The sequence below is a fragment of the Xyrauchen texanus genome, chromosome 24 (genome assembly GCF_025860055.1).
Source record: "Xyrauchen texanus isolate HMW12.3.18 chromosome 24, RBS_HiC_50CHRs, whole genome shotgun sequence".
Classification (NCBI taxonomy): domain Eukaryota; kingdom Metazoa; phylum Chordata; class Actinopteri; order Cypriniformes; family Catostomidae; genus Xyrauchen; species Xyrauchen texanus.
In genome coordinates, this window is record NC_068299.1 from 34,177,728 (window position 1) to 34,203,141 (window position 25,414).

Here is a 25,414-nt window from a genome sequence, read left to right on the forward strand (position 1 = left end):
ACTTTTCTGTTTCGTTTGCCACTAACAAGAGGATCGTCTGCACCTCGTTTATTGACCACGGCGTGGTTTTGCGCACAGCTATTTCTTTTTACAATTAGAAAATTGCGTGAGCAAATGCTGCCATTGCTGTAGCTAACGTTAAAACTAGCAGCTTGATGTCCTGTGTCGAAAAACCGAGGTGGTACTACATAAAGTACCAGTTACCAGGTACTATCCACAGTGGAAAACCCCCAAAAAGCAAGTCGAGTCAAGTTGTACTATGAAAAGCTGAGGTTATCTGTTAACTTATCCATAAACTTACCCAGGTATGTCACATAACCTGCTTTCTGGAATAAACCCCAGGCATTCAAGTGGAAAACAAAACACGGAAGAAGACAAACTTTAATACACAATTAATGACAGGAAAGCTCTTTATCTGTTGTACCAGTGAATAAACACAGTCCCGTCACGTGTGTCTGTAGTCACGCCCCAGTCCCGTGACGTGTGTGTGCTGGTCAGCTGACAGTGAGATCAGCATAAAGACTCATTACGCCACACAGACGAGATCGAAAACATCAGAGAGAAGCCGATTATCAACCCATCATGTTTCTCACGCTTCTGTTTATCTCCACTGGTAATATACACGTCAGTTTCATGGTCTTTCAGAATGATTTGTGTTTTAATCTTATTCATGTAAGCGTTTAATCGCAGAGGCTAATGGCGGAAGTTGTGTTTGGTAAAAGTGTCATGTTGGTTACGAAACGGTATGAATGGAATTACTACAAAAAAAATACACGGCTAAAATTCGTATGTTTATTATTTCTGATCGGTTTTATGAATAGAATATTGTTAACACATAGTTCAAATGTATGTAGGCTATGTGTTGTATTAGGGCGTTTTCAGACCTGTAAACCGTTTGCGTTGTTCCGAAACGGGAACTAAATTGTTACAATGTTGCATTTTCTTCTCGGTTCGGTTCGCTATCATAAAACAACATTTCAAACCATGTCAATTAAAGTCTTGTGCGCAAGCTGTCCCCTTATTGGTCACTGTTTGTTCGCTGTTCCAGGATTAAGCTCATTCATTGGTATACCGTTGAAATTATTTGACTGTAAAATGTCAACCGTTACAGATTTTAGAATGTTCGAGCGTCACCAGTTAGAGGTTGTTGTGCTCCAAATACAAATGATCCGTCACTCGTATGAATATCAGTTGTAAAGTTTACGTCATGGTTATTTTTTTTTTTATCTGTCATTAGTTGCTTTTGCATTATTTCTCCATTGAGACGTGCCTGTTCTCACAGATCTCCCTCTCTATCACGTGCGCACACACAAACAGCAGAGTAAAGCCGCGTAAAAATGTTTTTTTTTATTGGTCAAAAAGTTGCTAACCCCGTCCAACCTATGTTCTGCCACTATCCAACAAAGAGAAACGATCGTACTAATTACCTCAGGAATGATAAAACGGCTCCTATTTTAAACGTGTAATTATATCTAATATAGTTGCCAAAAGGCTCTATCCACATATCGATGATTAATTACAGAGAAGTGCTGATCTACAGATGTGTCCTCGGCAGATCCCTCAAGGATGTTCTTGGTTTTTAAAGGGATATTGTTTGGTTCGTTGATCCGTTTGGTCTGTTTGCATTCTCATCACAAGCGAACCATTGCAGAGTTTGTTTGCAATTGATCTGAAACCACCTCGTTCAGGTGGTCTCGGACCGATTGTTTCTGGTGCGGATCTGATTGCCGCAACGCACACATGGCGAAATCGTCAGGAGTTGTACGAAATTTGGCTAATTCGTATGATATCGTGCAACTGCAGTCGTTTGAATCCCTTATCTACAGCCGATGACGTCGCTGGACATCGTTTCCATCTAATATGTGACAATTTCTGGCATCTGTCACACACACAACAGCTTCCTATCATGTTTACACACTGTACTGATTGGTTAAGTTTAGGTGAGGGTTGTGAGTAAGGTCATAATATTAATAAGCATGTCCTTAACGCCTCGTGTGCGGAACTCACACTCGCATGTTAGACGTCCGGGATGAAGTCCTACGAGTTTTTGCGAACAACATTGTTTGAAACCATACGAAATGGCCAACTTGTGAATTAGGTACGACTTCTCGTGAGTTCGGGTTGGATTGCCTTGTTTATATATGCATAAACTAACCGAGCCAAGGGAGAAAACGCGTCACTTTCTGAAACAAACACTCCAAACGAGCCAGGTGTGAAAACACCCTTAGTGCCTAAAAATAAATTGTTCATAACTTTTTCATTTCAAAACATTTGTGCTTTTTGCTTATAAGATTCAGTCAGTATGTGCAGTATTGGTTTGCTGCACAGATATTTTAGTCAGTCTGAATCACTCCTGAAGTGTCTTTTATAAATCATTATTTGCTGAATTTTGTTTTAACCTGAGGCACATATGGCAGTTTGACTTTCTAAAAGTGTCCATTTAAAAAAAAAAAAAAAATTCTGGAACATTTCTTGAAATCCAATTTGATTTGTGTTTTTAACTGAGGCTAATAATTTCCGTGTCGTTACGGATCATTTTTCACTTGCTACATCCTGATTTCGTGTGAGATTGATTTATATTCAACAGTGATGATTTCATTAATCTTATCTGTTCTATTTACCTCTGATGTTGTCTGGATGCTTTATTCTGTTTCTTATGGGTGTTTTATCCTACCAATATTCTTGTTGCTTAAAATAAGTTAATGTTCTCACTTCCTGTTTTCTGCAAGCTTTTTTTTTTCTGCATGACTTTGATGACTGGTAGCTGCACAAGAGGTTCCACATCCCTTTTATGTCTTACTATTTAGGATTTGTGATTGCAGTCACAGTTTCACTTCGTCTTTTGATGATGTTCTGTTTAAGGACTATTTAATGAATGCATAAACTAAATGTGGTGTTATGGTCTCACAGCCTTTTTAAAAAAAAAATATAAATATATATATATATATATACAGTGAGGAAAATAAGTATTTGAACACCCTGCTATTTTGCAAGTTCTCCCACTTAGAAATCATGGAGGGGTCTGAAATTGTCATCGTAGGTGCATGTCCACTGTGAGAGACATAATCTTAAAAAAAAATCCAGAAATCACAATGTATAATTTTTTAACTATTTATTTGTATGATACAGCTGCAAATAAGTATTTGAACACCTGAGAAAATCAATGTTAATATTTGGTACAGTAGCCTTTGTTTGCAATTACAGAGGCCAAACGTTTCCTGTAGTTTTTCACCAGGTTTGCACACACTGCAGGAGGGATTTTGGCCCACTCCTCCACACAGATCTTCTCTAGATCAGTCAGGTTTCTGGGCTGTCGCTGAGAAACACGGAGTTTGAGCTCCCTCCAAAGATTCTCTATTGGGTTTAGGTCTGGAGACTGGCTAGGCCACGCCAGAACCTTGATATGCTTCTTACAGAGCCACTCCTTGGTTATCCTGGCTGTGTGCTTGGTCATTGTCATGTTGGAAGACCCAGCCTCGACCCATCTTCAATGCTCTAACTGAGGGAAGGAGGTTGTTCCCCAAAATCACGCAATACATGGCCCGGTCATCCTCTCCTTAATACAGTGCAGTCAGCCCTGTCCCATGTGCAGAAAAACACCCCCAAAGCATGATGCTACCACCCCCTGCTTCACAGTAGGGATGGTGTTCTTGGGATGGTACTCATCATTCTTCTTCCTCCAAACACGGTTAGTGGAATTATGACCAAAATGTTATATTTTGGTCTCATCTGACCACATGACTTTCTCCCATGACTCCTCTGGATCATCCAAATGGTCATTGGCAAACTTAAGGCGGGCCTTGACATGTGCAGGTTTAAGCAGGGGAACCTTCCGTGCCATGCATGATTTCAAACCATGACATCTTAGTGTATTACCAACAGTAACCTTGGAAGCGGTGGTCCCAGCTCTTTTCAGGTCATTGACCAGCTCCTCCCGTGTAGTTCTGGGCTGATTTCTCACCTTTCTTAGGATCATTGAGACCCCACGAGGTGAGATCTTGCATGGAGCCCCAGTCCGAGGGAGATTGACAGTCATGTTTAGCTTCTTCCATTTTCTAATGATTACTCCAACAGTGGACCTTTTTTCACCAAGCTGCTTGGCAATTTCCCGTAGCCCTTTCCAGCCTTGTGGAGGTGTACAATTTTGTCTCTAGTGTCTTTGGACAGCTCTTTGGTCTTGGCCATGTTAGTAGTTGGATTCTTACTGATTGTATGGGGTGGACAGGTGTCTTTATGCAGCTAACGACCTCAAACAGGTGCAATAATTTAGGATAATAAATGGAGTGGAGGTGGACATTTTAAAGGCAGACTAACAGGTCTTTGAGGGTCAGAATTCTAGCTGATAGACAGGTGTTCAAATACTTATTTGCAGCTGTATCATACAAATAAATAGTTAAAAATCCTATATTGTGATTTCTGGATTTTTTTTTTTGGATTATGTCTCTCAAAGTGGACATGCACCTACGATGACAATTTCAGACCCCTCCATGATTTCCAAGTGGGAGAACTTGCAAAATAGCAGGGTGTTCAAATACTTATTTTCCTCACTGTGTGTATATATATATATATATATATATTATATTATATTTTCAGATGTGCCTCTCAGCCACAGAATGTCTCTCCTCTTTGGCATGCAGTTTTATCAGTTATGGCACAAAAGGAAATTGGGAACATTGCCCTAGTTTGCTTTTGCCAGTAGGATATTGTTGCTTTATTGCATGTTGTATTGAAAGGGGCCTATTGGACCCATGTTGTGCAGGACTATTTTATAAACCGATAGACTTGGTTCTAATCCTTAACCTATAACAGGTTCAGCATTCCAGTATTTGACACGACAAACATGTTTGTTTATTCGACATCAAGACTGCAAGCTAAGAGTAAATGTAAGTGCTTTATGGTCTTTTGGGCAAAACAGTCCATCATTTGTTAACTATTATGATTGTCATGCAACTCTGTAAATTACCCACTTTACAACTAGTTCTTGAACCTTTGCATAAAGCTTTCTTGTTGTTCCCAGTCTCAATCTTTGTGTCTGTCTCCTGATTTTATATAGCACTTTTATTTTTTTTGTCGACCCAACTTCTCTGGGTGGTAATGACAAAGAGGAAGTCAAAGCCCAGTGGTTTAACACAAGTTTAAAGAACAAGATTGTGTTGATTTTCACTCTTAGTAGGTCAAAGGGGAAGACTTGGTGGGTTTTTCTTGTTTTCGTTTCTGTGATGAGCTTTTAGGCCTTTGGGAATAAGCTTGGAAACAGTTGGAGCATGACTTGGTACTTGATCATGTGATGTTTACTCATCATATCACTCTAGTAAAATGCAGTGTCAGTCAATTGCTTGACCTACAGTGCACCTAACTTGCTTTGGCCATCTTATCTTTTGTACAGACTGCTAGATAGAGATGCTGAGCTTTTGAAATGTGAGTAGTAGATCATAAGAGTTCTCGAGACCCTAGTTTTTGTCAGTGTATGCGTCAGATGACTGGGTTCATTTATGCTTTAGATTTGAAGTTGGCAATTTCTCTGCATCTTTCAACATGATTCAGAAGTAGGATGAATAATATTTTGTTTTTACATCTATTTAAAATCCTGTTTCAGTTCCATGAAACAATGTGACTGCTCTCCTATCTTAAACCAGTCAAAGCCTCAATAACAAATTGCGAAAGGGTTTGTTTTTGTTTTGGCAGCCATGTCTTGTTAGTTTGAACTTTTATTTGGACCTCAATAGTGAAATGAAAAATTAAGTTTAGGGCAATGAATAACAAGTATTTTGTGCAAGGTGCTATGCATACTGCACATTCTGGCAAATAGGTCCACAGTACTGGTAGGTTTTACTCCATATACTCTGCAGTCTTCATATTAGTATATTCTGCAGAAATAATATGCATTTATTTTTTTCTTGCTAGCGGTGGCAACTCCCCTGCTGGGTACTGAGCAGTGTGCCCGCGGTACTCCCTACTGGTGCCAGAACGTCAAGACTGCTTCACTTTGCGGGGCGTTTCAACACTGCCAACAGAATGTATGGAACAAGCCTCAGATGGTGGGTTGACCTGATTCACAGAAATACTTGGTTTGTATTTTAATTAATGAACACTAAGTGGACAATACTTGCTTTTTATCTTGTAGAAATCTGTGCCGTGTGATCTGTGCAAAGAGGTGATTGTGGTGGTGGAGCAACTATTGAAGGACAATGGCACAGAGGTATGTTAACATAACACTGACCTTACATGAAAATAATTCAAAATGTTAAAGTCTAAACTCTTGTATTGTCTCTAGATTGAAATCCTTGTATACATGGAGAAGGCCTGTCAGCTGATCCCTGATGAGGGCCTAGCCGGACAGTGCCAGGAGATTGTAGACAACTACTTTCCCATTCTCATGGGCATCATCCAAGGAGAGCTGGTGAGCTGAATGCATTCTTCCCTTTAACATAATTACCTAGCTAGACTGTAAGGTGTGTGAGAGTAGTCTGACAATACAGTCACATCTATGGCAAGTGCTACAGGAAGTGTGAGGTGAAATGTCACATGAGTATCTGGACAAACTGACAGCTAGAATGGCAAGGATCTGCAAAGCTGTCATTGCAGCTTATGGAGGATTTTTTGATGAGAACTCTGTAGTTTTTTTCAAATTGTAATAGTAATTTTTCACATTATTATTGTCCTGACTATACATTGTGATCAGTTGAATGCCACTTTGGTGAATAAAAGTACCAATTTCTTTCCATAAGAGCAAAATCTGTACATTACACTGGCACCCAAAAGTTTGAAATAAATGGTGCTGTTTAATAATTGTTTGCTCTAGTAAAGTATAAATGAGCTGACTGCTAATGATGAAAAACATTTCCATTATTTGATAGAGAACTTGTAATTTCAAAGTTGTGGTTGTCTTTCTTCAGAGGTGTTTCCAGCATTGAAAGCCATCCGGGGCTTAGCCCAGACAATTTTATTTTCACACTAGCTACCACTTCTCTGTAGTCCAAAGCTGGTGAGAGGGTATTCTTTGAGTTTTGCACTGGCTGGGCCTGTTTCTACAGTTCCTAAATCTTCCACTAGTACTATCCTCGACTAACTCATCCTCTCTCCTCCCTGAATCATCTGTGATGCAAAAGAACAGATACCTTATTGCAAATCAGCTTCAAACAACTAAATTCATCAAGTGCTACATATTTCAAATTGTAGACCAATACCATTGAAGAAAATGTATTGGGAAGAGCTATCATGATTCTTTAATTTTCATGTACATTACCATAAAGTAATGACAAAAGAGTTATTTTATAGTGAGTAAAATGAAGAAAAAAAATATGTCGCAGGCTGTTGGAGAGAGGCAGCGTGTGCGGATCGCAGAAGGGCATTAATGAAGCATGTTAGAGAAAAATATTCAAAGAGATAGCACAGATCTTTCAGTGCTATCTATGCCCCGGAGTACTTGCGGTGTACACTGTTCTGTTGGTTTCACGTGCTGCTAACCTAAAATGTAGAAATGGTGAGATGGAGAAACAAAACAAAAATAATTGGTGACCGCTGACCTACAGTCTACTTGACATGAAAGACTCCTTGTGAAGTAAAAGAAACAATGATTCACGCTGTCATGAACCTTTTTGAACAATTTTAGCCATCATAGGTGCATTCCTGTCACAAAGCCTGTTCCAGACTGGAGGCAGCAAATTTGTGCTGCCTTATTAAGATGTCTTGGTTTGCACCCAAATATGTCAGCCTTGCATGTTTGATTCATGGAACCTTGAATATATTGTGACAAATGATTTAAACTGTAACCATTTCTCAAACAAATACAAAACATTGAGTGCAACAGCAGTGTTCCGAATATAAAAAAAACATTTTCCATTGGAAAATAGATTTTTAGTGATTTTAAAGTAAACCTCTCAAACCATCCAATGCCTAAATCGCAAACAATTTTTGGTAGTGTGAAATTTCGTTGCATATACAAGTGATTTACAATAATTTTAGAGGGTTGCCGCATAGAATAATAGATTTATTTTTTGGGGGGGTATTTAAGAATCCTATGTAGATGGCGGTCCACAAGGTTTTGGAATAGAGCTTCAGTCCATGAGTTTCAGTGAGAGCACTGGTTATCTAAAAGGCAATGTTTGTGTAAGAGACGCTTCCTCCGTTGCATCAAAGTCATAATCCTCTTTAAAGAACTGAAGGAGGTCTGTAGATTTGGTCGCAGATTCTGTTTGCTTGTTTGTATAATTCCTTACAATGCTTCGGTGTTCCTCTGGCAGGATGACCCTGGTGTGGTGTGCGGTGCTCTGGGCCTGTGTGTGTCCCAGCAGGCAGCTCTGGCCAAAGCTCTACTCATGTCTAATGAGATCCCTCAAGTGGACCTGACACAGCGCGTCAACCCCTTACTGCTCAACATCCCTCAGCTGCTCTACCCCAAAGAGAACGCCAAAGACGAGACCCCCAAACAGGTGAGGAATCATTGCTGTCATCCTTTTTAAAGGGGAAAATGTCTGACTAAAAATATTGATTTGTCAGAAATTACTATACTTTATATAATCTAAAAAAAATAATACACAAAGGCAAGCATCGCTAATAATATAGCTCCTATTTGGAATCAATCCCTAACCCCAAGTGTTAAACTTTAGGTTGTTGAAATTTGGCATGTTACTTGTCTTGCGCTGTTTGTTGTATGGACATGAATAATACCTCAGATCAGGGTTTGGTATTGCCAACTACAACACATTACGATATGTGTGGAGGGCCATAACTACAATTTTACATGATTGAAATTAATCGATTATTATAATATTTTGCTGTATAATGAAATGTTTGTTAGTAAAACCGAGCTTTAGGCATCGAAAACCAGACACAAACAATTTTTTTATTTATTTATTTTTTTTTTTTTTAAAACAGTGATTTTTCTTCCCTGAATTAAACTTAATAAAAATGTTTCCCTCATTAATTCAGTGAATGTCATTTAGAGATGATTTTGTTCTGTAAGGTTAGAAATCATGTTTTAATACAAATTTTAGTCAGGGCACAAGCTGAATATTCATTTAAGAGCTAATGATTAATCATTGCAATAATTGTCATCTAATCGTTAGATTAATCGATTATCAAAATAATCGTTAGTTGCAGCCCTAATATGTTTACATGTACCTGTGTTTGCGTGTCTGTGACCGATGAACTGGTGTGTTACGATGAATAAAATGCTGGAATTATTTTGAATTTGTTGGGCAGTGTTGTAGGAAATAAAGTAACTAGTAATGTGATTACTTTTTTGATGGAATAATCAGTAATCTTATTCCAATTTTTACAGAAATAATTGGTAATTTGAAGCCGGGACAATTCATTATTTTTTCAGAACATGCACTACCAGTCAAAAGTTTTGAACACTTGACTGAAATGTTTCTCAAGATCTTAAACCTTTTGATCTGAAGGCGTTTCAAAACATTTGACCAGTAGTGTAACTGAAAATGGGAATGAAATCCCTTTTTAATTGTTCCAAAGTGAAAACCTTATTTTAAAATGCTGTTAACTAGTTAATTTATTTTATTTTAAATTTGGGTTTATCCCATTACACTTCCTGTTGCTCGAGAAAATTAGGCTTCTCTTTTATTAGAACATTAGCATGCGCTTTGATTATGAAGGACACCACTAGTTTAAAACAAAAATAAATCATCCCACATTTGGCCTATGTACATTCATGCAGGAGAGAGAGATTTAGGCTAGTAATTAATTTTAGGTGGTCCGATTTGATATTTAAAAGAAGAAAGTTTATATAGACTACTCTAGAGTATACTATTGTGTATTATGACTTCCTGAATTTTCCCACATGGGGAAGTGTTTTTTTTTAATGCATATTTGTACTTCTTTTGGTCGTGTATTTTGGCTTGTTTTCCCAAAATGGTTGCCTTGTTTCGAGTTTGTTAACAGTTATTTTCCCCACCCTTATCCCAGAGTTGTACTGACAGTAAAAAAACAACAAAATGACAACCTTTTATTTAGATCTAACTGGAAACCATTTGGAAAAGAGGTGTGGGAACGACGGGGGGGGGGAGGAAAGATACTTTCTCTGAACAAACCGATATCTTGCCCAACACTGGATGCAATGTTTAAAAAAAAAAAAGGAAAAGGAAAATGTGCAGATTTATATTGTATATCCCTACTTAATATAGTGCTTAACACATCAGTACTTGATTCAAATTTTATGATTTCATCAAAGCTAATGTGAAGCATTACAAACTTTGTTTGTATATCTGTGATTTTAACATGTAATTTGTCTCCTGCTGATTGTTCCCTAAATTACTGACATCTTCATCTGTCTGCAGATGAGCGGAGATGTGTGTCAGGACTGCGTTACATTAATTACTGACACTCAGGAACAGGCCAAAACCAACTCCTCATTTGTCAACTCTCTGCTGGCTCAACTGGAGAACCAGTGTGAGCTCCTGGGATCTGTCATGTCTGATACAGTGAGGACATTTGAATAGGGAGCTTGAATACAGTAATGCATTAAAATGCCTGCCTATGTAGGCAGCTCCTTAAATTTTGGAACAGAGCCTACATCTTACCTCATTTCTTCAACAGTGCAAGCAGTACATCAAACGGTATGGTCCCCTAGTCATTCAACAGCTAATGTCTATGGTAAGTGATTGCATTTTCAATTTCACATTTGAGCAGTTTTATCCATCCTCCATTGCAGAATTGAGTGCTTAAATTACCCCCATGTGGCACACCACATTTTAATATGTAGAGCTTGTTGCGGTATTTGCCAGTCAAGTGAACAGACCTGCTCTTGTTCTCCTTCCTGTTAAATCACTCTGCCTGTCTGCCAGCTTAATCTGCATCTCTAAACACTTGTTTTATTTCTTATCCCACCCTCATTATCTTTTTTTTTTTTTTTTTTCTTTCTCTTCCTCTTATCTTGCGGTTTTGTTTGTTCTGGTCTCCAGGAGCAGGTAGGTCTCTGAGCTGCTAGTCTCATTCTAAATTGTGCTTTTTAATCTGTCATGTGGCTAATCACCTGTGCTGTCTCCTAATCTGAACAATAGTTGCTAATCTGTACTGTTGTGTAGACTAGCCACTCACTTGCTATGTTAAAATAGGTCTAAGCCTTTAGAGATCTATGTTGGTTTGGTTTGCAGGTGTAGTACCAGACTAATCATTCATTATAACATCCATCATCCATAGCACACATACTTTGTGCACACATTTAACTGTTCTTGAATGTCTGCTTCTGCTATGCCATACTAAAATACTCAGTGTTTCCTGCAACACTGAGTCATAACAAAAGAAATGGGTTTTAGCTGTGTTTTTTGAGCTTGCACTCTGAATTGAATGTGACTGCTGCGAAATACTCAAAATCGCAACTATAAATGCACTGTTTATATGCACTGGTATAGTTGACACCAAATGGGAAAACATATTACCAATATGTAACATGTCAATTCGGTGTGAATAATTTTATATAAAACCAATAACGCAATTATTTACCTGGACCTTAATAAAGATTATTCCTGCCATCAGAGTTATTCAAGCTTGGAGTACCAACCTGTTTTCTCCAGGGGGCTAGAAGCAATTCTCCAGCTTTATAGGCAACATGCAGCTGTACAGAGAACAAACCGCACTCGGCTTGACATAAGTGACTGGCACAAGATGAGGACTCATTCTTGCATTTAAACACCGCTGGACCGAGGGTGATTCCAAAAGCAGGGATCTCAAGACGTGCTATTCTAAGTTTCAAACTACATTAAACTTGACACAGTTGACCTGTTAAGGGTCAGCAAAGACGCTGTTTATGACGCGACAACCAAAGGTCTCTTAAAGCGTCCATCTGGTACGTGTACATTAATGTGTCTTTAAAGTCCTTTAAGTATGTCTCAGACAGATTGACTAATTCAATTGCAAAATTAATTGCTGTGGACTGTAGGTCGGTGATCCGTTAATGTTCAATAATATTGAAATAAACATGTTGCCTTCTAAAGCCACTTTTTGGCTTGTCTGCGTTTTACTCATCTGCCACAATTTAATGCATTTTTAATTATCTGATTCATTTTTATAATTTAAATAATAACTATACATTTTATCATTATATTGATTTACTGTTGTTTGAGGGGATTTCTCAGCAAATATTTATATATTTGATTAATAGCCATATGTAATTAGATTTAAAATTTTAATTGATTGATAGTCCTAATTAAAAAATTGAACCACAAGAAACATATTAAAATAAAGATGTCATAGTAAATGAATCGTTCAGAAAGACTCTAATTGCGCTCACTGAATTGGTCCGTGGATCTTAAACTCAAAGTCGTTGACTTCGCTCTGTCCAACTTAAAATGAAGCTGGAACTGTTATGTCTGAGGCTTGTGAAACTTAAATCGGTGCAATTTGGTTGTTCATGTAACAACGTGCAGTTAACTTTGTGTATTCTGTTACAGAGATAACATTCAGAACAAAGTAATGGTATTAGGTATATTTGAGTACCATACCTAATAAATACCAATTATTCTTGAAGTATTTAAAGAGTCAATAAGGAATCAAAATGATTGTGGAATTGCACAATCATCACACAATCATCCCTTCCTGTGAGAGCACCTGTTTTAAGTTAATAAAGGTAATTTGAGCTCTATTGGCTTAAGTTGGTGGTCTAGATATAGACCAGCAGCAAATGTGACTTTTCCCTATCCATCAGATCAGACACATGCACATTTGTATGATGTTTGCATGCATGTCTGCTGACAGGGCGGTATGAGATGCTCCGTGCATGAGGTAGAGCGTCATCATGCAATGGACTCTGCATGACATAATCCCGGAAGATGTTGCATAAATGCACCAGTCATTGCATGCCTGAGAAATACTGCTCATCCTACCTTTTGTTTAAATGTGTCGGAATAAACTGTGCATTAACTGAATATATATATACGCTTTCAAAATTGTCTCTGTAGCAACCCAAGGACATCTGCTTTAATGCTGGTTTCTGCCCTAATGGACCCAAGCCCGTGCGCATGCAGAAGTTGGTGCCTGCCAAATCCATCCCTGCTGTCAAGATGTTCCCTGCAACTAAACTTGAAACGCCTATCATTGGCAAGCCTGCTAAGGTAGGAGAATATAAAGTAGTTTCTTTGATTTCAGAAGACTATGAAGCTGTGAAATGTTATCTGACTAGAAGCATTCAAAAAGGAAATGTGCATGCATGTCGCTGGGTCTGTAAGGAAAGGAACACAGAAACTAAATTCAAATAATTTACCTCTTTGATAACACCAGGAAATGTGGTCACTTTCAACCTCCAAATAGAACAATAGCTGGTTGTGTGTCTGTAATGCAGTTCTTGTATTTAATCCTGTATAGTTAGTACATGAAGGGATGGTTCACCCAAAAAAAACAATGGTCATTTACTTGCTCTTGTGTTTGACAGAAGTCATACAACATTAAAGGAGATGTTAGGCACAATGACAACCTCAGTCACCACACATTCACACAAAAATATGCAATGAAAGTGAATGGTGACAAAAAACATTTAATCTTTTGACGTCATCTTGTGTTCCAGTCATATGGTTTTAAAACCATATGAGAGCAAGTAAATGACAGAATTGTCAATTTATAGGTGAACTAGTTCTTTAGAGATGCTCACCTAAAAATTTCATTTTCATAATTTTCTCCCCTTCATGTTATCCCAGATGTGTATAACTTTCTTCTGCAGAACACAGTTTTAGAAGAATATCTCTGCTGTTGGTCTATACAATGCAAGTGAATGGTAACCAGAACTTTTGAAGCTGAAAAAGTACATAAAGGCAGCATAAAAGTGATACATATGACACCAGTGGTTAAATCTATGTCTTCAGAAGTAATGTAAATGGTATGGGTGAGAAATGGATCAATATTGAAGTCCTTTTTTACTGTAAATCTCCACTTTCACGTTCTCCTTTTGTTTTTGGCAATTCAAATTCTTTATGGATATTGACACAAAGACAGGGTGGAGAATTTATAGTTCAAAAATATAGTAACAAAAGGGACAAATATTGATCTCTTCTCACCCACACCTATCAAATCACTTCAGAATACATTGATTTAATCAATGGAGTCGTATGGATTACTTTGAAGCTCCAACAAGGGCATAAAAGTTCTGGCCACCATTCACTCACATTGAATGGACCTATAGAGCTGAGATATTTTTCTAAAATTTTTTTATTTGTGTTCTGCCGAAGTCAGTCAGACACATCTTGGATGACATGAGGGTGAGTAAATGATGAGAGAATTTTCATTTTTAAGTGAACTATCCCTTTAACACTAAAGTTTCAGTAGTTTTGCCATTTGAAACATTACATTTTAATTAGAATTTACTGATTTTATTGCAAATGTTTGCAACCGTTATGGCTCTAAACAACATTCAAATGAAACTTGAATGGTTTAAGTGTTTAAAAACACATGACCATTCCTTCAAGTGTCCGGGTGTCTTTTTTTTTATTTTTTTGGTGACAGAAGATGATACGTGTGCGTGACTCCCCGCAGTGTGCCATTTGTGAGTATGTGATAAAGGAGGTTGAAGCAATGGTCGAGGGTCAATCATCTGAGGTATGACACCACCTGTCAAATACATTATTGTCAGATACTACCAAAATAAAACCACTTTAATGATAGCTCAGTACAAGTAGTTTAATTGGAATCTAGATAATTAAATTCTTTTAGAAGTAAATTTTCTTATTGGATTTATTCATATGTATTTTTACTCTAAAGATGTAAACTTTACATAGGTCTGTTTCTAGAGAATTTGATGCATCTACAGTAGTGTCAGAAATTAACTTTTTCCAAAAGAGGCAATAATTGCAACCTGACTGGATTTTCTTGGCCAATTTTTTTTTTTTTTACGTTTGAGGGCTTTTTATTTTTTCTAAACATGGAACGAATTATATCAGTTGTTAGATTACTTATTCCATCACTCCAAACAAAAATTTTTAAATCATTACAAGGGTATTTTTTGCCTCTGTATTTTGAATTTCAGGGCCATTTTTGTTACTTTTAACCTAAGCCTCCATTTCTTTCTGACCCTGATCTGCATAAACAAGATTCTGCCATTTGAAGTGGTTTTTTTTTTTTTTGGGCTTAATCAGCAAGAGATTATGCAGGTTGTGGAGAAGGTCTGCGACATTTTGCCCTCCACACTCACAGCTCAGTGCAAGGACCTGATTGAGGCCTATGGACAGGCCATCATTGAGCTGCTCGTGCAGGAGGCCGACCCCAAAACCATCTGCACATTCCTCGGGCTCTGCACTGAGACCAGCCGCACCTTTATCCGTAAGTAGCTACAATGTTTATTGTGTCTGGCACAATGTACTTTCATCCTTGGATGAAAGTATATTTACATTTTATAGTTTAATTGTTGCCCTCTTTTTCTGTCCTGCAGCTGAAATGGAGATGGCCAAGTTTCAGAATGGCGGTTTCTGTGACGTGTGTAAGATGGCTGTGCGTTATGTGGATGGGATCCTGGAGCAGAACGCCACTCAGGCAGATATCGAGGATGCCGTGAGGAAGGTCTGCAAATTCCTGCCTGATGCAGTCAGAGATGAGGTGTGTTTAACAGTTCATTATGCTGCTCAACCTGAAAAGACACTTCTGATCTGTACCAACAGTGCCCTCCCCCTGGTTCTGGAAGTGTTTTTCCCATTCATAATTTTCAATAAGGATTTCATAAAGTACTTCAAAACACAGTTCTAAGCCATGAACTAAATCAGTCAGCTCTGAGTTGAATCGCAACATTACAAACTTGTGTGTGTGTGTGTGTGTGTGTGTGTGTGTGTGTGTGTGTGTGTGTGTCTCGATTGCGTCCTTCACAGTGCACCATGGGTTTGCACTAGGGCTGCACGATTTGGACAGTCATATTGCGATTTATTTTGAAACCTACTGCGATTTATGATGGTAAAGTTTTCCACATGTTCAACTGCAAAAAGGCTACTGGAGTTTTCACACTTTAACCCTCTTTAAAAGAACCAAACAGACCTTTTTTTTTTTTTTTTCAGTTCAACCACAAACAAATAAATCTATAAACATTAAAACAAATGCTACCATGTACCTGTCCATTTTCAGATAGGGACTCAACTCGCTCATCATCATTAGTTTTGAAAATATTCAAACTTTAATATTAGTGATGCTCAAATCTGAATTTTAACATCCGATACGATCTCCGGTTTTTCTTTTCATCTCATCAATCGATGCTGATCATTTAACTTTTATCAGCATCTCTGTGAAACTGGTTATATGTAAGCTTTCTGCTCCATGTCACTTAACTACATTTCCCTGTTGGTAAATCCATAGTTGTTGCCTAGTTTTTGCTGTCAAAAATAATGTTGATTTGAATAATTCAGTATACACAAAATATAAATGTTACTCTTTATTCTAGGCCTTAAAACTAGTAGGCTTATACAAACTATTATTTACTGTATATAAGAGTCCTAAAGAATGAGGCGACTTAATGTCAAACTAAAGTTGAACTGATAACCCAGTTTTGCTAAATGAAGATGACTTTAATTGAACACTTTCTTAATCTCTCCAAATGAAGAGTAAAATGAAAGTGCAATCTACATTTAGCAATCCAACAAAATAAATGAAACAAAATGTAAAATTCAAGTCACTTTCAGGAGGAATATCAAAACATTGTGCAACCTTGAGTTTAACAGTCCAACATAAAATCATTTTACAGTAAAATTAGTGCAATTTGAGTAACACTTAAAGGTTTTTCTAACAGGAATGACTAAACTTGTGCATTCTTAATCAGCTCTCAGTAAAAAAAACATTTGTAACAAAACAGTTCACAAGGTAGGAACCTAATAATGAAAATTAGGGGTCACGATTGTGAAATTTGGCTGACAATTAATTGTCAAACAAATAATTGTGATTGCTCGACTGAATGAGACAAGTGCTTTTTCTGCTGCACTCATGAGAAATCATGCAGGGAAAGACTAGACTGAATCCAGCTTCTTAATCAACTGCTATTTATTCAGTAAAGGAGCCTCTGACACTACACGACTATCACTGGTGAGTGAAATGTTAATGTACTTGCCAGTGGCTGATAACAGACGTTTTTTGGTCTCCTAGTGCGAAATTTACTTGCGGTGCAGAAACTACTTTTAACATGGGGGCGATGAGAAAACATTTAGAAAATCTATTTTAAGTGACTACTACTAACAGAAGCGTGTTGTAATTCTATATCATGTTTGGGTGGGTGGGGACAAAAAGTAAACGGGACTTACGATGCTGCCGTCTTGTCAAGCGCTCCGGGATGCTTTCGCTTTAAGTGTTAGTTCATGGCGGTTGTACGGCTGTGATAAGCCATTTCCAATTTGCATATCTTACACAGCACCACATCGTTTGGTCTCTTGCTAAAATTCTCCCATGCTTTCGATCACCATGGGGAAGTTTTTTAAATTTTTTTTAGCTGCAGTTTGCTTTTCGGGGAACCCATGCTCGAACCGGGTAATGCCATTTTAATTATTCCATTGCGACGCACCGCATGTTATGCAAATTGACGTATTTTTGTAATCGATGATGTCGATGAATTGTCCCAGCCCTGTGTGCCTTGCGGACACTGAAATGCTGCTTCTGCAGATAATAATAAAAAAAACACTTCACAGGACGCGCCAATTTAGTGTAAAAGCATTTAGCGGACATAAGCAAACGGAACCGAGCTCTGAGCACTTCTGTTACTCTAAGCATGAGAGGGAGTTGAAGAGCACAGAACCACTCAAACTCTGTAACAAGACTGGACAGAGCAGCGCAAATAAACTTTGAAGGGAGCAGACTATTTATTTAATTTGCAGCCCTTTGCTATTTAATAATCATAACGTCATATCGTGGTTTCGATAAATTTTGCAGCCCTAGTTTTCACTTTATATGCACATTCTGTAAGTGGTGGTTAGTTTATTTTCTGGATCAAGGATACTGACCTGAAATTCCCCTATTAAACTTCTAAACCTTTTATATACAGATCTACTGTGAGGTATCATTAAATCTACACTCCTATGGAAGAAAAATGAAAGATTTTTACTACAGAACTAGATGAATCAAGCTTATCGGTTTGAATCAACAAATAGACAAAATAGCAGTCAAATTTCTTCTGCAGGAAATTGTATAACAAAAGCTGACATGTGTGCCATTTTCTCTGTAGTGTGATCAGCTCATTCAGCAGTACGAACCTCTGCTGGTACAGCTGCTGCTCCAGGCGCTCGACCCTGACTTCGTCTGCATGGTAAGATGTCACTGCACTCTCTCACTCTTGAAAATCATGTGGTCATTTGTGGTGCTCTGACTGAGGTGGTGTGTGTTGTCATACAGAAGCTGGGAGCTTGTCCTGAGGTAGTGCAGAGGCTGCTGGGACTGGAGCAGTGCAGCTGGGGTCCTGCATACTGGTGTAAGAATGTGGAGACTGCTGCACGCTGTAATGTGAGTAATGCATTCTCGTGTTACTGGAGATTCCTTAAGCTTTGTTTGTACTGCACGCAATTCTGATTTGCTTTTTCAAATCGGACTGACTGTATGCACTTTCATTTCAAAGTTATGAAATTGTTTGTTCAGTCAGACAAAATCCGATTTTTATCTACATCAGTTGCCATAGTAATGACCAAACATCAGTATGTCAGCAATGGACGTATGAGTCAAGAGTAAAGTAGCTGTCTTTGTGGAAAAGATGGGAAACAATGAAGAAATCTCCTCATAATTAAAGACTCATGAGGTGCTTTCAAGGCATTATTGGACCATTTACACATGTAAGCTGTTCTGAAACCATTTGTTGACCTATTCAATACATGGCGAAGGCCATATGTGAGCATACCTTAATGAATTCAGATATGGTGGTAGACACCACTATGCTTTGACATTGCATTCAGAATTATGAAACTCTTCCAAAAATCCACAGATGGGTGTGGTTTTGCATTAGGTTTGTAAAGTTGAAGATATATATATATATTATTTTTTTTTTCTGTTCAGACTACAAACTTAAGAGAAGCAAATATTTTTTGCTTGCTGTTTATTTGCAGGGTTCCCACTTTATGTAAAAGCTGAAAATATCAGGGGACTTTAAAATTGCTTGGTTTTTCAGGCCTGTAAATAAAATCTTGTAATTTTAAGACTGATTAAAATCAGATCTTTTTGCTTTCTGATATTCATCTATTAAGTTGTCAACACTGGAAGCGACTGGTGCGCAAGTTTATGCGCCGAACGCCAGTGATTTAAAATAACAATATTTTATAAAATTATATTTATTTCCATTTTAAGAAATTTAAAACACTTATCAAATAATCCGAATTGACTGGAAAAGCAATGGAAATTTGGGTGTAAATGTCTGAATCTGGTTTTGAGCATATAATGTATGATGTGTTGTAATTAAGGGTTCCATCTCTGTGTTCTAGGCAATGGACCACTGCAGACGCCATGTGTGGAGTTAAAGGTCATTCGGAGCATTCCAGGACAATCTAGGGAAACTAAAGGAGAAATGCTGTAGCGCTGCTTTTCTGTTTTGAAATTGATACTTTTTTCATTTTAAGTGACCGATTTTAAATTTAATGATGCCACTGCCAATTTAACAGCCTTTTACTGAAATTTCTTTTTTTGAGGGGGCAGGGGTTTGTAGGGAGGTACGACTGATTGGTATAGATACGTGTGTATATAGGTGTAGGGGAATACTTGCACTGAACCGTACTTTTAAAGAGAGATCCCATCTAGAAAAAAACAAATTTTAAAGTTCTATTAGCTGTACAATGTTCCTTCAAATATGCACATAGCATTTGAGTCTTGGGAGGGAAATTTAAATGGAAATAGCTAGTGCCTTTGACAGATTGGAGGGGGTTTGAGACCTCTGAGAACGAAGATGAAATGTATAGGACTTATGACCCCTAATATCTCTGGCTCACAGTAACTACGTAAACAAGCACCTGCAAGGTCAGTGTTGTGATTTAAAACTTGTTTTTAATAGTGACCTTTGGATCCTAATGGAAGTTAATTCTTGAACATTTGTCGTTTTCTCTCTTTTTTTTTTAACACTTGAAATTAAACCCATTCACTGTTTTAATTGATTTGTTTTTGATTCTTTTGATTAAGTTTTTGCGAAGACTTTGTTGCAATGGTCTGATTCTGGAGGTGAAAATCCCATTCATTTTCCTCAGAGTAATAGATCTTTAAAAACAACGAATACAATATAAAAAAAAGTTGTAGAATCTGTTTGTGTACATTTTCAGTGTTACCAGGAACATGATAAGAGTTGGATTGCCACAATTAACATCCAGTTGCAAGAAGCTTTGTGAATTAAATGTTTTGTAAAAATAAAGACCTGTATAAAATAACATTTTGTGATAAGTCATTCTGTACTTTGCTACATTCACCATTTCATTTCTCATACTTAAAACCATCCAACCAGAGGTTATTCACAATACCAACTTTGTTTTAAAGCTTAATATTAAAATTTGGGTGTCAAAAAGAAACCATATATTTTGGATTGATTGGTTTTATTAGCCAAGTTATAAGCATGTATCAGGTATTCAATCTTAGCATCACTGCTTCAGCATCTGTATGCAGTTCACAACTAAATTTTGTATAGTCCCATACAATGTTGTACTTATTTGCTGAAGGTGGTTTCAAAAGGTAGTAAACTTAAAGGGATAGTCCACACAAATATTAAAATTCTCTCCATTTACTCACCCTCATGCCAACCCAGATATGCATGACTTCTACAGAACACGAATAAGATTTGTTTCAGAAATTCTCTGCTCTGTAGGTCCATACAATGCAATTGAATGTGATTTTTGGAGCTACAAAAGGTCTGATCACCAAAGGCAGCATAGAAGGTAATCCATATGACTCAAGTGGTTAAATCTTTATCTTCAGAAGCGATATAATAGATGTGGGTGAGAAACAGAACAATATTTAATTTATTTTAATCTAAATTTCCACTTTCAGATGTGAACGTGAAACTAAATGGGTGACTTTCAAAAGTGAAAGTGGAGATTTAGAATAAAAAAAAAAGGACTTGAATGTTATGTTTTTCACTCCGATGAAATGGCTTCTGAAGATATAGGTAGAACCACTGGAGTCTTATGGATTACTTTTATGATGCCCTAATGTGCTTTTTGGAGCATCAATGTTGGCACCCATTCATTGCATGGACATACAGATCTGAAAAATTCTAAAAATCTTATTTTGTGTTCTGCAAAAGTAAGTCACACATCTGGGATGGCATGAGGGAGCGTAAATGATGAGAATTTTCATTTTTGGGTGAACTACCCCTTTAAGCATATTTAGACTGTACATGCAGGTGTACAATCTGAACACAAATATACAGTCAGTTAAGAATCATGTGAAACTAAGCCAACACATTTTTCCTTTTCCTAATGTAGAGTTTAGAATTAAAATTCCGTTGATAAAGCAATTAATGGCAATTTAAAGTTACTATACTGTATATACACTACTTTGCTACAAGTAGGTGGTCACTTCCTTCTAATTAAAGGGTTTGACTGTTCCAGAATCTTTAGCGAAAACAAATCTTAATGCTTCAGCATACAATGACATTCCATTTAACTTTGTGCACTTACAGCTTTGTTGCAGAAGTTTGGGGAGGGCCCTTCCTGTACCAAAATGACAAATGCAGGTGTAACAGAGGCCAACTGATAGATAGCTGTACAATGTGTATAAACCTCACTTTCCTGACCTCTAGAGGTTCACTAGCGACTCACGTTAATTTTTCACTAACTCGTCCAAAGGTTTTCAAGCTACATCCACCAAACTTGGTACAATCCTTCAGACTGTTCTGACGTGGATTGTTTCTTCGAATATGTGAATGCTTTTTACAAGTATGAATCTCGTGATTCCATCCATTCATACATCCATCCATCGGTTTTGCAAAGCCAACTTAAGTCTTAGTCATTGCAAGGTCTAAATTTCTGTACATTTTGCTTTTGTTTAAAGTCTAGTGTGTGCACCTTGTAACAGGTTTGATATTGATATTTTGTCCATTAGATGGCACCGCTGAGCTTACCTGTGTAGTTACTGGTGAAGACTTGATCTTTTAACTTTTGGCAAGTGCCTGTAGAGAAACAGCTTGATTGGATTAGTGCTAAAATATAAATGTAAACTGCTATGACTGGATTGTTAATACATTTTAAGCACTTAAGTTGTAGTCATATCGAAAAAATACTGGCCCACTTCAGCCAGGACATCCATCTAAGCATGGAATTCAGGTTCACTAGGAAACGCTAGTTACGTATGTAACTGTGGTTCTGTGAATTCCGGATGACCGCCAGAGGCAGTGCAAAGCACTAGTGGATAAATCGCTGCGCCAGCTAGATAGATCGAGAAAAATATAACAACAAAGTCACGTCATGACGCAGACCGAGACGCAAGGATATAACCCACAGCTACTCGGTGCCCAGCCTCAGAATGCTTTCTCGCGATTCCGAGTGATTAGGATTCTGGCGGTCATCCGAATTCACAGAACCACAGTTAAATACGTAACTAGCGCTCTGTTTCATTCCTACTGACCGCCAGAGGCAGTGCAAAGCACTAGTGGATGACGATATCAACACAGTCATGAGGAATGCCACCCACCTGTAACATCAGGGTTGCTCCAGAAGGACTGCAGAGCTCACATCATGGGAAGCAGCCACGCTACCCTTGTAGAACCTCGAAGGTACATGGAGAAGACCAGGTAGCAGCTTCGCAGACATCTGCCAAGGAAACTCCCCGTAAAGTGGCCCAGGATGAAGACACGCGCCCTCGTGGAGTGACAAGTAACACCCCTGGTAAGGGCAGATGAGATTTATTGTACGCCAACTTTATCGCCTCGACAATCCAGCGTGATAACCTCTGTTTGGACAAAGGTGCACCCTTATGCATTCTCACCATAACAGACAAATAACTGATCCGCTTGTCTGAAAGAAGCGGTAGACTTAACATAGCACTTTAAAGCTCGTACAGGACACAGAAGATGAGACCCCCATCTATATCTGTGTGATTGGAAGGCGGCTGAAAAGCAGCCAGATGAATAGACTGATTCACAAATTGTGGTAACAAAACTTTAGGGAGAAAGGCTGGATTAGGTCGAAGAATGACCCCAGAATCCTCTGGTAACCAGCGTAAACACATATCGCTCACCGACAAGGCATGAAGTTCACCAACGCGTTTAGTGGAAGCAACGGCCAACAAAAAAGACACTTTTAAGGACAACCACTTAATATCTGCAACAGCTAACGGCTCAAATGGTAATGTACAAAGGGACTCTAGAACAAGCGGTAAGTCCCACACAGGAAAGGGAGTAGAACGAACAGGCTTCAAACGCCTCGCTCCCTTTAGAAAACTACAAACAAGGTTATGAGACCCAAGGGATGCACCACAAACTGGGTCGTGATAAGCCGATATGGCAGCAACATAAACTTTTAAAGTGGAGGCCGCCCTGTTGTTGTCAAATAGATGCTGCAAGAAACTCAGAACTGTCGGCACAGTACAGTGAACTGGGTCAATTCCTTGATCCCCACACCAAGAAGAAAATATCCTCCAACGAGCAGCATAAAGCTGTCGTGTTGAAGGAGCCCTAGCGTTGCCGATAGTGTTCACTACTGCTGGTTCACAATCCATTAACTGTGATCTGGACCCAAGGGCCAAACCCAGAGCTGAAGACGAGTTGGATCTGGGTGCCAAACACGGCCGTTCATCTGAGAAAGAAGGTCCCGTCTGGTGGGAAGCTGCCATGGTTCAGCCCTGCAACAGACTCAGAAGGAGAGGAAACCATAGCCTGGATGGCCATCGAGGTGCCACTAAAAGCACCCTGTGCTTGTAAAGGAATATACGATGTAATGTTTCCCACAGAAGTGGAAATGGAGGGAACGCATACAATAGGCAACTCGGCCATTTGTGGGCTAAAGCATCCTGCCCCAACGGGCTGGACATCTCGGTTCTCGCGAACCACAAGCGGCAATGAGTGCTCATTTCTGATGCAAACATTCATACATCCATCCATCGGTTTTGCAAAGCCAACTTAAGTCTTAGTCATTGCAAGGTCTAAATTTCTGTACATTTTGCTTTTGTTTAAAGTCTAGTGTGTGCACCTTGTAACAGGTTTGATATTGATATTTTGTCCATTAGATGGCAACGCTGAGCTTACCTGTGTAGTTACTGGTGAAGACTTGATCTTTTAACTTTTGGCAAGTGCCTGTAGAGAAACAGCTTGATTGGATTAGTGCTAAAATATAAATGTAAACTGCTATGACTGGATTGTTAATACATTTTAAGCACTTAAGTTGTAGTCATATCGAAAAAATACTGGCCCACTTCAGCCAGGACATCCATCTAAGCATGGAATTCAGGTTCACTAGGAAACGCTAGTTACGTATGTAACTGTGGTTCTGTGAATTCCGGATGACCGCCAGAGGCAGTGCAAAGCACTAGTGGATAAATCGCTGCGCCAGCTAGATAGATCGAGAAAAATATAACAACAAAGTCACGTCATGACGCAGACCGAGACGCAAGGATATAACCCACAGCGACTCGGTGCCCAGCCTCAGAATGCTTTCTCGCGCATTCCGAGTGACTTAGGACTTTGGCGGTCATCCGAATTCACAGAACCACAGTTAAATACGTAACTAGCGCTCTGTTTCATTCCTACTGACCGCCAGAGGCAGTGCAAAGCACTAGTGGATGACGCATATCAACACAGTCATGAGGAATGCCACCCACCTGTAACATCAGGGTTGCTCCAGAAGGACTGCAGAGCTCACATCATGGGAAGCAGCCACGTTAACCTTGTAGAACCTCGCGAAGGTACATGGAGAAGACCAGGTAGCAGCTTCGCAGACATCTGCCAAGGAAACTCCCCGTAAAGTGGCCCAGGATGAAGACACGGCCCTCGTGGAGTGACAAGTAACACCCCCTGGTAAGGGCAGATGAGATTTATTGTACGCCAACTTTATCGTCTCGACAATCCAGCGTGATAACCTCTGTTTGGACAAAGGTGCACCCTTGCGTACCTCACCATAACAGACAAATAACTGATCCGTTTGTCTGAAAGAAGCGGTAGACTTAACATAGCACTTTAAAGCTCGTGACAGGACACAGAAGATGAGACCCCCATCTATATCTGTGTGATTGGAAGGCGGCTGAAAAGCAGCCAGATGAATAGACTGATTCACAAATTGTGGTAACAAAACTTTAGGGAGAAAGGCTGGATTAGGCCAAGAATGACCCCAGAATCCTCTGGTAACCAGCGTAAACACATATCGCTCACCGACAAGGCATGAAGTTCACCAACGCGTTTAGTGGAAGCAACGGCCAACAAAAAAGACACTTTTAAGGACAACCACTTAATATCTGCAACAGCTAACGGCTCAAATGGTAATGTACAAAGGGACTCTAGAACAAGCTGTAAGTCCCACACAGGAAAGGGAGTAGAACGAACAGGCTTCAAACGCCTCGC

General features: G+C 38.7%; 1 protein-coding gene across 2 annotated transcripts; it reads left to right on the forward strand.

The window, feature by feature from the left end:
• Positions 1-474: 474 nt before the first annotated feature.
• Positions 475-20,297, forward strand: psap (prosaposin). 2 transcript variants are annotated; one of them, XM_052089909.1, is made up of 14 exons: positions 475-613; positions 5,905-6,038; positions 6,125-6,199; positions 6,275-6,400; positions 8,244-8,432; positions 10,296-10,439; positions 10,555-10,611; positions 12,915-13,067; positions 14,449-14,541; positions 15,078-15,261; positions 15,371-15,534; positions 18,128-18,208; positions 18,295-18,402; positions 19,368-20,297. In XM_052089909.1, exons 1-14 carry the CDS (start codon positions 583-585, stop codon positions 19,401-19,403), a joined length of 1,575 nt encoding a protein of 524 aa, XP_051945869.1. In that variant the 5' UTR covers positions 475-582; the 3' UTR covers positions 19,404-20,297. The 2 variants fall into 2 exon arrangements, with proteins under 2 accessions (XP_051945869.1, XP_051945870.1); XM_052089910.1 differs by having other exon boundaries at positions 14,452-14,541.
• Positions 20,298-25,414: the final 5,117 nt, after the last annotated feature.